We start from the raw sequence: 14,867 nt of genomic DNA, 5'->3' as shown, positions 1-14,867 counted from the left end.
TAGTGTGAAATGCAACGTTGTTGATAGGCGCTTTTTTATGTTCATTGTAACACCACAGACACTCCTGGGTCGGTACCAACAGACTGAAAACACTAGGAACCGACGTCCACGAGTAACGTCACATCGGCAACATAGCTATATCCGCCTGGTTCACCGCTGACAGTCCGCAGCATCCCTGGTTTACTTCCGATTGGTGCAAGGACTAAGATGAACCGATTACGAGAGCAAAAAAACCGAACACGAACTGCACGCCTGTCATTACCAAGACACCATATGAGTTTGAGGTTACAGGACTGAGGTTAGTCCAGGTTCCATCTTGACAACGGTGATGGCCGTTTGTGTGTTTTTCTACGTCGGAGGGAACGTTAGGTCGATGCGTTTGTTGTTTAACCTTCACTGCACATTACAGGACCCCTCTGGTGGTCATCGATGGCAATTTGACAGGTGTTTAGTGCCATATCGAAGTTACCTGTTGGGACACCACATCCCGACGCACCTTGACCTGCTGTCTCGCCAGATCTGTCGCCGATCGAACATATGTGGGGTGAAACGTCGTTTACGCTGACTTCAAAACCAACCGGGGGCGGTCGGGTAGCCTAGTGGTTAAAGCGTTCGCTCGTCAAGCCGAAGACCCGGGTTCGAATCCCGACATGGGTACAATATGTGAAGCCCATTTCTGGTGTCCCCCGCCATGATATTGGTGGGATATTGCTAAAAGCGGCGTAAAACCACCCTCACTCACTCACAATGAAGAAGTTGTTCAAATTTGTTCAAAATTTAACCAACAAACTAACCAACCAACCAACTATCCAACCAACCATAAAACCAACCATAAAACCAACCAACCAACCAACCAACATAGTAACTTAAATTGTTAGTGTTAGTGCCTTAAGAGGGAATGAAAGTTCCACGTCATTCGAAGTCATTCTATGTATACCAGATCGTTAAACGTTGTCATTTTACATTTCTCTGATAATCTGGTTATTCTTGGTAATCCATCTTTTTCTACCCTGATGCTAATTGTTTAAAGTGTAGAAACTAGGTGAATCGCCGATGGAATCGTGTTTTCATTTAGGAGTCCAGATTCACTTAGGACTTTCTGTATGAGCGTGGACGTGTCTAACGAACGTCGTGCGAACGTCAACGTAAGACAATGTGACAGATTTGGGGGTAGGTCTGTAATGATATGGGGCGGGATCACTTTGACTGCCAGAACGCCACTGTACTTTATTGTCCTTGGAAGGGTCTCTGGACAGTAGTACCAAGATAACATACTGGCCCCAATAGTTGTGTCGTTTGCACGCCATGCTGGTCTTTCAAGACGATAACACTCGTGCCCACGTTGCACGTATCCTTACTGACAACTGAAATACTGCTCAAAGCGACTGACACACCGATATATAACTGAAATACTTCTCAAAGCGACTGACACACCGATATATAACTGAAATACTGCTCACAGCGACTGACACACCAATATATATCTGAAATACTGCTCAAAGCGACTGACACACCGATATATAACTTAAATACTGCTCAAAGCGACTGACAACCTCCAGCATAAAAACCCCATCCCCAATGATAAGCCACGAGTCCTTACCTTTTTAGCATAGAACACGTCTGGGACTTTATTAGGAGACGTGGACGCCGACATCAAAGGCCTTTTGCTACGTTAACCGAAATACTGATCAAAGCGACTGACACACCGATATATAGCTGAAATACTGCTCAAAGCGACTGACACACCGATATATAACTGAAATACTGCTCAAAGCGACTGACACACCGATATATAACTGAAATACTGCTCAAAGCGACTGACATACCGATATATAACTGAAATACTGCTCAAAGCGACTGACACACCGATATATAACTGAAATACTGCTCAAAGCGACTGACATACCGATATATAACTGAAATACTGCCCAAAGCGACTGACAAACCTGATATAACTAAAATACTACTACTACTACTAAGTTCCTGGCTTACAGCAATATAACCTTATTGATCCCTGTAAAATATCGTCATAACCTTATCATATAGGCCCTCCGCATGCATGAACGTACGGATTACTTGAACTGTAACAAGGTGTACAGAACGTCTTCAAAGGATCAGAAGCAAAACAAAAGGACAAGACTCATTTTATTTTACGCCACTAATAATGGCTGGTGATTCACAGATCTTTAAACACCTTGAGTTACGGGACTGAGTCTGCGGAAACACCTTGAGTTACGGGACTGAGTCTGCGGAAACACCTTGAGTTACGGGACTGAGTCTTCGGAAACACTTTGAGTTACGGGACTGAGTCTGCGGAAACACCTTGAGTTACGGGACTGAGTCTGCGGAAACACCTTGAGTTACGGGACTGAGTCTGCGGAAACACAGTATTGTCCTTAATGAGACACAAACGTAACTCACAGAACTTTGTCTTTGTTAACTCGTAATGATAAAATTCCTATCATTGTAAGCAGCGTGGTGGGCGGTCTTTTACAGATACATGGTGTACTGGACCAATCACATGGTAAAACATCACGCACCCCGCTACTGATAAATACAAGTTACCCTTTCCATGTTCAGTTCATACTATGTAGCCAGGGATGAATATAAGGGTGACAATATCGAGAAAAACATTGTGCTCTGTAGAAATGTTTAACAATGAAAAACTATATACAGAATGTCTTAACTACACATGTACGCAAATTCCTGTAATTACAAACTAGCCATTCCGGTAACTTCATAATACATCGTGACTGGGTTGGTTGGTTGGTTGTTTAAAGCCGCACTCAGTAATATTCCAGGTATATGACGGCCGTCTGTAACTAATGGAGTCTGGACGAGACATTTCAGTGATTTGTATCATGAGCATCGATCCACGCAATTGGGATCGATGACACGCATCAACCAAGACAGCGAGCCTGACCACCCGATCCCGTTAGTCGCCTCTTACGACAAGCATAGTCACCTCGTGACTGGGACGCGCCGATGACGAGCCGATGACGAGCCGATGAAATACCACCCTCGCTTACTGCTGCTTCCCGACTTTCTCCAATAAACACACAACGTATTGCACCATAAAATCACGTTTTCATCTTTATTGTTTGGTCATACAGCTGAACAAGGAAGGCGATTCTACGTCAAACGTTTACGACTAACCAACCTGATTCGGTTTTGTTCCATTTATCCGAAGCCAGTAAGTGAGTGAGTTGGTGTTTACGCCGCTTTTATCAATGTTCATGGCGGTAGATGGTTGTACCCATGTAAAGATTCGAACCAACCCTTCGACGCGATGAGCGAACGATGTAACCTCCGGGCTACCCGATCCTACCTCTTCTCCCCCTATCTCGTGGTAAATAGTTGAATCTTTTGTTTGAGGAAAACGATAGTGTTTCGGTGTCATTGTTCATAAGAACAAAATAGCTCAAGGGAGGCGTGCTTGTAAACGTAAATTCTGCCATAGTTTCCTTCCCGATCATGTCGCCTTGGCCAAACCTGAAAGTGAACACATCGCCTTGTATCCAGTTAGCCCAAAAGGGAGAGAACTCGGGACACGCGGTCATGGTCAGGTTGGAGAGGACCGTCTTCTCGTTGCATTGTCTCAAGATCTGGGAACAGCTCAATAGCGTCATTAACCTCTTTCCGGGTTCAGGTAACGTGACGGATACAATCTTGTAGTTTTGTATACTTTGGCGGTAGTTAAGACTAGCTAAGAAAGCGAACCTTACTCTACGGCAATTTTGAATAGACAGAAATATCATTAAATCCCGTAACTTCTGACCACTGATTTGAAGAGTTGAGAAGTGACCCGGTTGCATTTGGAATGTCCTTCTAGAATATCGAGCACATGGTCTCTGATCTGGAATTAGAAACATGACGGCTCTGACAATGATGAAATGCCATTCTCCTTGTAGATATCTGTCCACCCACCCTCCTAGCGTCAATACCCCACCGAAATCTAACTCTCCCCTCTCCTACTCCCACCATCACCCCACCGACACCTACCTCTCCCCTCTCCTACTACCACCACCACCCCACCGACATCTACGTCTACTCTCCTACTACCACCATCACCCCACTGATATCTACCTCTCTCCTCTCCTACTACCACCACCACCCCACCGACACCTACCTCTCCGCTCTCCTACTACCACCACCACCCCACCGACACCTACCTCTCCGCTCTCCTACTACCACCATCACCCCACCGACACCTACCTCTCTCCTCTTCTACTACCACCACCACCACTCACCGACACCTACCTCTCCCCTCTCCTACTACCACCACCACCACTCACCGACACCTACCTCTCCTCTCTCCTACTACCACCACCACCACTCACCGACACCTACCTCTCCGCTCTCCTACTACCACCATCACCCCACCGACACCTACCTCTCCCCTCTCCTACTACCACCACCACCACTCACCGACACCTACCTCTCCCCTCTCCCACTACCACCACCACCACTCACCGACATCTACCTCTCCTCTCTCCTACTACCACCATCACCACTCACCGACACCTACCTCTCCTCTCTCCTACTACCACCATCACCTCACCGACACCTACCTCTCCCCTCTCCTACTACCACCATCACCCCACCGACACCTACCTCTCCCCTCTCCCACTACCACCACCACCACTCACCGACACCTACCTCTCCTCTCTCCTACTACCACCATCACCTCACCGACACCTACCTCTCCCCTCTCCTACTACCACCATCACCCCACCGACACCTACCTCTCCCCTCTCCCACTACCACCATCACCCCACCGACACCTACCTCTCCCCTCTCCCACTACCACCACCACCACTCACCGACACCTACCTCTCTCCTCTCCTACTACCACCACCACCCCACCGACACCTACCTCTCTCCTCTTCTACTACCACCATCACCCCACCGACACCTACCTCTCCCCTCTCCTACTACCACCATCACCCCACCGACACCTACCTCTCCCCTCTCCTACTACCACCACCACCACTCACCGACACCTACCTCTCCCCTCTCCCACTACCACCACCACCCCACCGACACCTACCTCTCCCCTCTCCTACTACCACCATCACCTCACCGACACCTACCTCTCCCCTCTCCTACTACCACCATCACCCCACCGACACCTACCTCTCCCCTCTCCCACTACCACCATCACCCTACCGACACCTACCTCTCCTCTCTCCTACTACCACCATCACCCCACCGACACCTACCTCTCCCCTCTCCCACTACCACCACCACCACTCACCGACACCTACCTCTCCTCTCTCCTACTACCACCATCACCTCACCGACACCTACCTCTCCCCTCTCCTACTACCACCATCACCCCACCGACACCTACCTCTCCCCTCTCCCACTACCACCACCACCACTCACCGACACCTACCTCTCCCCTCTCCTACTACCACCATCACCCCACCGACACCTACCTCTCCCCTCTCCCACTACCACCACCACCACTCACCGACACCTACCTCTCTCCTCTTCTACTACCACCACCACCACCCACCGACACCTACCTCTCCCCTCTCCTACTACCACCACCACCACTCACCGACACCTACCTCTCCTCTCTCCTACTACCACCACCACCACTCACCGACACCTACCTCTCTCCTCTCCTACTACCACCATCACCCCACCGACACCTACCTTTCCCCTCTCCTACTACCACAATCACCCCACCGACACCTACCTCTCTCCTCTCCTACTACCACCACCACTCACCGACACCTACCTCTCTCCTCTCTACTACCACAATTACCCCACCGACACCTACCTCTCTCCTCTCCTACTACCACCACCACTCACCGACACCTACCTCTCTCCTCTCTACTACCACAATCACCCCACCGACACCTACCTCTCTCCTCTCCTACTACCACCATCACTCCACCGACACCTACCTATCCCCTCTCCTACTACCACCATCACTCCACCGACACCTACCTCTCCCCTCTCCTACTACCACCATCACCCTACCGACACCTACCTCTACTCTCCTACTACCACCATCACTCCACCGACACCTACCTCTCCCCTCTCCTACTACCACCATCACCTCTCCGCTCTCCTACTACCACCCAAACACGTGACTATATGTCTCACGTGTACAAGACACCCGCCCGCGGGAATATATGACTTACCTGTATATGACTCTCGACAACGTGAATATATCTTATCTGCATATGACACCAGCCCAAGTGACTATAATTATGTCTTACCTCCACATGGTATCAAAACCCAATTCTCAGCTGTGGTCGTTTTAGTTGTATCTTTGCCAAGACTGTCGTCGGTGACGTTGAGACAAAATCCTGTAATTTGGTCATAAAGGAAGGAGTGACATTTGCCTTCACTGGGAATAGCAAACAGCTGAGCACAGTCAAGTCTAGATCCATTCCAAACTTTAACTGCCGCCTCTGAAACAGGGGCCGACTTCTTTTTATAGCAATAGTTCTGAACGGTCTGCCTCCCATGTACTGCAAGGAGGGACAGGCAAATCAAACAGACTGTTGCATCTGCTGCCATCCTCGTCCTACTGGAGATGAAGCCCAAGATGCAAATGTTCCCAGATGTCCAATATGTTAAAGGTTGGATCCAATTTCATGTGCCAAGACTATTGGTTGCTATTCAGAGACATGTACGTTGAGGAAAACAGAGGCCAATCAGAGACTTGTAGTAATTTTCTTCTAAGTTAACAATGTATTGTTAAACACACAATGGCTTTTAATCCCATGTCAGTTTAATTTAATCGAGTCAATTGTACGATTCCGACTTTATCATGAACATGTGTTTATGAATCAGAAATCAGATAGTAATGATGTTCGCAAAAGGATAGAGAATAACATCGGACATCATTTTTGTCACTGATGTGTCAAATTTGGAAATGTCGTCCACGTGTCTACCTTTTTGAAACCTTTATTGAGACCTTGAATGTTGTAACTTTGATCAAACAATTTCTGGGTTTAAAGAAATTTACCATTTATACTGGCCTTTCGGCACCACAGTATCCTTCATGGTGTGATACACACCATCCTTGACGAAACACAGACATCATATTTACGTGAATTGTTTGGACGTCACAGTAGATCATGACGTCACGATACAGAACTGATGAAGTCGTGTGGATACTGTTAACTTCTTTATTCGTTTGTTGGTTTGTTTGTTGAGCGAGATAAAGACAAAGTTGGTGTAATAGGCCTTGTCTCAAGTAGTCGGGTAAAATGAATCGACTAAGTCACGGAAACTAACCACGCCTCTGGCAACACATATTGGCCTCTCCTCTCCTTGGAAGACACTGACTCTGTTTTTCAGTCATTTGTTAATTGTGTAGAATAAATACGGGTATACGGGCTCTGCTTCAAGAAAGATGCTTGTTTTTACCTGAGCATTGCATGTGTGTGTGTGTGTGTGTGTGTGTGTGTGTGTGTGTGTGTGCGCGTGTGTGTGTGCGTGCGCGTGCGTGTGTGAATGGTAAATGGTAAATGCAGCGGGTAAAGGGTTTACAACTTCATTAACATGCGCTTGTGAATATTGTCAGTGGCTGATTTATAGAACAGCTTAAGAGGTCCCGGCAATAACAGACGTTAATGCACAGGAGGTTTAGACAAGAACCTGAGAGCCACAAAGAAATCTGGTTTCTTCCCTAGAAAGAGGCCTCATTCTTAGCATCAGTAGATGAGCAGGGACCTTCTGGGGGGAGTATTATGACGATGTTTTAAATGTAAATGTATTTTTCAACATAATACCCTTCAACATTCATGCATTTTATCCCAGCTGCGTGGAAAGTTTCTCTTGGCTGCAGCAAATAGACTCTACATCTGCCATGGCGTCATTGTTCGTCGCGAAATGGGTTTCGGCGAGCGCTTTCTTCATGTTTGGGAAAAGATGGAAGTCTGACGGAGTCAGATCAGGAGAAAAAGATGGGCACTGAAAGAGATCAAAGCCACACTCGTGGATTGTAGCCTTGATTTGTTCCCCAGCTTCGAATTCACATGTCTCTTAGTCTTAATTTGAGGCAACCAATGCCTAAAAAGTGCAGCATAACATACCCCGTTTTTTGTCCGGCCCTTTGGAAGTCGACTATGACACCCTTGGCAGCCCAGAACAAGGATGTCACAACTTGATGATGGAACAATCTTTACCTTCTTTGGTGGTGGTGATTGTTTTGTAACTCTTGTTATGGAAATGGTGAACCCATGTGTCATCCATAATCACAAGAACCTTTCTGGATCAGCTTCAAACATGGGTAGATCACCACGAGGCATGTGTTTGGTGCGTTGTGTAGCAGATGTCAATGTGTTGGAACCTAACGAGCTATTACTTTCTTCATTGTCACCGTTTAAGTTATATTGGAAGGTATAATATGGCGCCCAGTCATTCGCCGGTCAAACACCCTCATATCGTGGATTCTCTGCAACATTTCTGGTGTTGTTGACGTCACTGGTCTTCCAGGACGGGGGTGTATTTAATGCTCTCTCTGCCACGCTTAAACTCTGCTGCCCCCTCTAATTATGCCTCAGACTGTTGAAAAAAATAAATTGCCCGCCACAAAAATGACATTGTTGCAAGATTGGTTTTTAAAAAAGAAAGAAAAAAAGAACTCACATAATAAAAAAATGTCTGGTTTTGTAACTGTACCTGACAAATATCTATTCTCGATACAAATTCACAGCCCCCAAACACCGCCACCACCCATCCCCGTCCGACCTGTTTTTACTGACTTTACATCGAAGTAGTTGGTTAAATGACTGAAGTTTGTGTAAATATACTTCTATGAAATCATGAAATGTCGTCAACAACAAAAATCACCATTAAGCAATTCCTTTAATGTGAGGCTCAGAACTTGAAATCAACCCTCGCACAACTGATGGCTGGCATCATGACTGGATAACGTGTGTGGGCATGCTATCTGACGGTTCTCTTGAATCATTACCTGGCTTGAATTACAAGAGAACGGACATCGATCAACCTAAAGATAGTTTAAACCCCTGTTTAGACTTGGCTGTCACGCCATATCTCCGTACAGCAGCATCAATGAAGAGTGTATTTATTGTTTATCAATGAGACAAAGTAATTACAGGTGAAATCTAATCGTTGCCGCACCAGCATCGCATGCGTCACATTCATTAACACTACGTAAACGTTATGTCTCTGTTACACTCTTAACGGTAATGTCGTAATATCTCATGCTAATTAATGAAAAATAATGTATTGGTACATCAATAATATCGTCACATGATGATAGCGTTACCTTTCTTCTCCCGTTGTGTGGAGAACCATTCATCTGAGGATTTTGATAAAATAAGAACAATCCTTTCAAGGATGGTAAACTTTGAGACTTTTAGGTGAGGTGAGGTGACGTTTAGGGATGAGATGGGGTTTAACGTGGCGTCCAATATTATTGCACTTATATAGCGACGTGCATGTACGTGTGTGTGTTTGCGTGGCTGCTTGTACTAGTCCAGAATGATGCCGATTTATAGTGCTAGCTCACTGAGATACCATGCTGCAGTTTAACATGAATACCCCACACAGACACATTATACTGACTCCGAGCCGACCAGTCCGTGTTATAGCCCCTTAATGCCGAGCGCCAGACAGGGTAACAACAAGTACCATCTTTTAACGTCTTTTGGTATGACGCGCCCGGGGATCGAACACCGGACCTTCCGCTCTCCGGGCGGACGCTCTACCACTAGACCACGGAGGCGGTCTGAGACTTTTAGACAAAGTACCAATAAAAACACAATCTTTGGGAATTATCATTCCGTCCCACACACCAGTGAACTTCTTATTGTAGCAATCTATAGTCTATAGTCTACACATTGGTCAACGCTGGGGCGGGCTAGTAATAACCAGGGGTTGATAGTATGAGCGCGGTGTCATGGATCTCTCCTGATGTCGACTGATACGTTACTCAGAGTAAACACCTAGAAGCTTTTACGACTATTCAACTGATTTTGCTGTCGACTGAACCATTGTATTGGTCTTTTTTTAATCCAGCATCAGGTACTAATGAAGTGTCACTTTGCTTTGTCTGCTTATACTTTGTAAATACCAATTAGTTATTAAGACACCCTGCAACATTTCTATGCAAGACATAGTTCATAAATATAAGGCGACAGAAATACGTTTTCTTAAAATTCGAGAACAACGATCAAACAGTGTCTTTATGCTTGCATTCAAAAGCCAAGCCCATTTTCATTAACGCCAGTGTCTGTAAAGGCTGAAAATATTAATTCAAGTGTCATAAATAATAATAATATTCTCTTTGACTGAACTGACTTGAACTAGAACGTAGTACATCACGATTGGAAAGATTTCCACTGAGGCGTAAATGAGACCGTTTATCGTTTGACCAACACCGGGGGACACGGGTGGCCAAGTCGTCTAAGGCGCCGTGATTCGCTGTGCAGAGTTGCGCCCCTTGGGCACGCCAGAGACCTATGATCGTGGGTTCGAATTCCGGTACGCCCCAATTATGTTTCTAGGTTTGTCAGCACCATACCCGTGCTCGTGGGTTTCACCGAAGGGGTAAACGTCCGAGACCTGCATCACTTCGGGCTTTCCTCCCACATTAAGCTGACACGCCGTGATATAACTGGAATGCTGTTAAAAGCGGCTTTAAACCAAACTCACTCACTCATTGACCAACACCGTTAATTTGGCGCAGGTTTCATCATTTTGGCATGTTGTGTGCTTTTCACGTGCACATACCAAGGTCACATTGATTCCTATTACTTGTCATTGTATACAACAAGTTTGTTTATAAATTGTACATTTTCCTAGCGCATTTACACCGTTTTGCGTAACTATATTCAAAGAAATAAAGCATGACATTAAATTAATCTCTATTACAATTAATGACGGAAGCATACTTTGTTAAGTGCACCGAATTGATCCTACTTGGTTTGACGTCCTTGCATCTGGGCAGAAAACTATCAAACACCACCAAGGACACTCAGCCTGAAACTGATTCATTATCAAGTGTTTTTCATTGATGCTTCTTTTGAGTGAGTGAGTTGGGTTTAACGCCGCTTTTAACATTATTCCAGTTATATCACGGCGTGTCAGCTTAATGTGGGAGGAAAGCCCGAATTGATGCAGGTCTCCGACGTTTACCATTTCGGTGAAACCAACGAGCACGGGTATGGTGCTGACAAACCTAGAAACATAATTGAGGCGAACCGGGATTCGAACCCACAATCATAGGTTTCTGGTGTGCCCAAGGGACACAACTCTGCACAGCGAATCGCTTCTTTTTGGACTGTCAGCAGGGGAATTTATTAATGTCAGTGCCATCCATGACATCAGTTCCTTGCGTTTACGTTAACATTGAAATTTTAAGGCTAAAGAGCGTTGTTCACGCTGTGGATAGCAACATGTCAGCTATATCATGGAAGCATGAGCAATAGGGTCTGGACAAGTCAAACTAGTGGCTGACAACATAAATGTTATGACCAGTACGTTAAAGACAACCTGTTTCGAATGTCCTTAAAAAATAGTCATCACACACCCATCAATATGGACCCTGGTATTATCTGTTCAGGCAATTGTTCTGGGATTCTGGTTTATTTTACCTAAAGCAAAGTTTAAAGGGAAGCAATAATTCTTTCATAGGGTATTCTTAATGATGATACTTGAATACTGTGTTTGATTCTGCAACAAGCTGAACAAACCCAACATTGTCTTCATCATGATGTTGGACTGCATACAAGGAACAGAGATTTGTAATTGTTCGTTTATGAACAATGAATTTATCTCCCACGCGGTCGGTATTCGCAGTCAACCATGTCGCCATGACCACCTGGTCCAGTTCGTAGTTAACGGCGATTCTTATCGTGTTCATAAGTGAGTGAGTGAATATGGTTTTACGCCGCTTTTAGCAATATTCCTGCAATATCACGAGAAATGGGCTTCACACATTGTACCCATGTCGGGAATCGAACCCGGGTCTTCGGCGTGACGAGCGAACGCTTTAACCACAAGACTACCCGAAAGCCCCGTGTTCATAATGTTACGGTGATTCTTATCGTGTTCATAATGAACACCTTTACATGTTAAATTGGTGAGCAATGTTACTGTGTTTATTTGTTTGTTGTTTAACGCCGCACTCAGCAATATTCCAGCTATATGACGGCGGTCTGTAAAATAATCGAGTCTGGACCAGACAATCCAGTGATTGACATAATGACCATCGATCCACGCAATTGAGATGGATGACATGCATCAACCAAGTCCTTGAGCCTGACCACCCGAACCCGTTAGTCGCCTCTTACGACAAGAATAGTCGCATTTTACGACAAGCATGGGTTGCTGAAGACCTATTCTACCACGGATCTTCACGGGTCTCTTACATTGACAGCGATCATTGTGATGGACACCATGAGGTATGAGTTATGTTTGTAAATCTGTAACGTCAGTTGTTATTTCAACTTAAGCGTTCTTACATGTAAATAAGAATGTACCACACGTTCTATTTGGGATGACACACTCTTAGTAAAGTACAAACTACAGTGTTTTTACATAGCTTTTGACCATTGGAGCCGTACCTGTTTAAACATATCAGAGGGGTTTACAAAGTTTGTTGGTTTGTTTTGTAACGCCCCAGGTTATACAAAGTACGTGATCCAGACTATTAGTTGTCGGACTTCCATTTTTGTGAAAGCGTCGATGGCTGAGTGGATTAGGTCGCTGGCGATTAGTTGCTTTAGTCTGAGGAGTGTGGGTTCGAATCCCGGATGAGACTGAATCCGCAAAAGTACTAGAATTTGTGCAATCAAAACACCCAATCACTCTTGGATAGCAGATAACCTGTGACTCGGCAATTAGCTGCCTCATCAAGCCCGATGTTATACAACCGCGTTGCTGTCACAGTGGTTGCTCGCAGTGAAACTCAAATCTGAGTCTACGCATGGTCAGAATCACAAAAAATGTTTTTGTCTTCAGTTTTGTCTCAGGGAGTATAGAATTGAGCTAAACATTGCATTGATGTTGTTCCTATGGTATGTCCCTTTCTGATTCTTTACTTCCGTATCAGATATCTACATGAATCCTCATCACTGAGATCATGTCCCATATCACCATTCTTTTCTAGATACCACGAATCAAAAACCCGTTCAGCCCAGTGCTCTTTTCTGTATGCTGCTTGTTTCAGCTTACCTTTCCAAACTGTAGATTTCCTCCACAGATAGAACTAACTTAACAGTTTTGTACGTGTGTCATCATACACAGTATTTCTCGAATTGTACATGTGAAACGCAAGCTCAACTGACAAAGATCATTTCTAGTCATTTGGCGTCTTGGACACTACGGTAGTAAGGTTATTACAATTTACGTAAAAAGTTATTACATTTTACCGCAAGTTGAGATTATTACAATTTACGTCAATTTTTATTACAATTTGCGTATTACAATTTACGTCAAATTTTATTACTATTTACTTTGTTATTACAATTTACGTTGTTATTACAATTTAAGTCAAAATTATTACAATTTGCTGCAAGTATTACCATTTAGTTTTTTATTACAATTTACGCCGTAACAGTGCCGCATCGGGACTCGGATTCTTTATTGAAGACATGTTTATGAAGGTATTCTCATGTCTTGGGTAGCATGTTATGCTTCTTCATTAGAAGAATTATTTTGGTCAAAGTCACCTTCACATTCGAAATGTCCCTTTCAGGAATATTTTCAAAGTCTTTCAAAGTTTATTTATATAATGACAACCTTTCCAAGATTCAGTAACCCTGATACCACTTTTTGGACGCAATTTTACAAGGTTTTTACACTCACTGAATACCTTCTATACTCATTTATAGTTAAAGATAGTTAATACACTTTGGAGACCAAAGACAGTACTCAGCAATATTAATATTCCAGCTATATGACGGCGGTCTGTAAATAATCGAGTCTGAACAAGACAATCCAGTGACTGACATCATGAGCATCGATCCAACTGATATACGATGACATGCATCAACAAAGTCAGCGAGCCTGACAACCCGATCCCATTCGCCTCTTACAAGCATGGGTTGCTGAAGACCTATTCTATGCCGGGTCTTCACGGGCCTCATTACTATTGAGATACCCCAACATATAGTTGAGTAGTATCATGTACATAATTTTGAAAAGTTCTTTCCTATGGATGTGAAGAACTACGGATAAGAAATGAAGCATAAATGAAGACTGACACATGACTCCATAACGCAGTTGGCTTGAACTGTCATCTGGCTTGAAAAGCTAGAGGACGAACCCCACTTCAGGCTTTGTTCTCACCCCATATCTCCGTATAACAGCATCAATAAAGATACTATTTATTGTTTATCAATCAAACAAAGTAATTGTAGATGGACTCTTACCTTGAATCAAATGCGTCCAATTCATCGAAACTACGTGAACGTGTTTCTTCTTTTACATGTTTACAGAAATATGGTGATATAGTGATCTCATTATGAAGGAATTAAGCCATATTGCGTTGTGTTTACTTGCACAAAAAGTAGGGTCGTGGTTAATTCAATACCATAGTATTCATCAGGTTAATAATCTTCGGTAACCAGGCAACATGTTTTACCAACGAGGCAGTTGAGTCTTTTGTAAATACAGCTGTATTTTTAAAATCAACATCATAGTCTTTGTCAATATGTTTAACTTAAATCTTATGTTGACGTTAAAGTAAGCATTGTCATCTGTCCACTTACGTCCTGCTAAAAAAGATTTGAATGTTAAGAACGTATTTGCTTTGTTGATGCATTGTTAAACAATGAAATTGATTATTCACATAACGGTGATGTTCTCCTTGGTAAAGTTTTTCAGAACTTTTCTATCACCGAGAGCAGTAACCTTAAAACGCC

At 44.3% G+C, this 14,867-nt stretch overlaps 1 protein-coding gene across 1 annotated transcript; it reads left to right on the top strand.

Annotated features, from left to right (window-relative positions):
- The first annotated feature begins 3,558 nt into the window (after positions 1-3,558).
- On the top strand, positions 3,559-7,733 carry LOC139459438 (uncharacterized). Its single transcript, XM_071240886.1, has 3 exons — positions 3,559-3,649; positions 3,912-6,103; positions 7,662-7,733. Exons 1-3 carry the CDS (start codon positions 3,559-3,561, stop codon positions 7,731-7,733), a joined length of 2,355 nt encoding a protein of 784 aa, XP_071096987.1.
- Positions 7,734-14,867: the final 7,134 nt, after the last annotated feature.

The sequence above is a fragment of the Haliotis cracherodii genome, unplaced genomic scaffold (genome assembly GCF_022045235.1).
Source record: "Haliotis cracherodii isolate W230 unplaced genomic scaffold, xgHalCrac1.p SCAF_13, whole genome shotgun sequence".
Classification (NCBI taxonomy): Eukaryota; Metazoa; Mollusca; class Gastropoda; order Lepetellida; family Haliotidae; genus Haliotis; species Haliotis cracherodii.
This window is presented reverse-complemented; position numbering and strand designations above follow the sequence as displayed.

Bases quoted from the DNA above. Each gene is read 5' to 3' on its own strand.
- LOC139459438 (XM_071240886.1), top strand. From the start codon at position 3,559: ATGGTCAGGTTGGAGAGGACCGTCTTCTCGTTGCATTGTCTCAAGATC. The intron at 3,650-3,911 runs GTAACGTGACGG...TTCTCCTTGTAG, and splicing joins TAACCTCTTTCCGGGTTCAG to ATATCTGTCCACCCACCCTC. The intron at 6,104-7,661 runs GTGACTATATGT...TTTCTTCCCTAG, and splicing joins TCCTACTACCACCCAAACAC to AAAGAGGCCTCATTCTTAGC.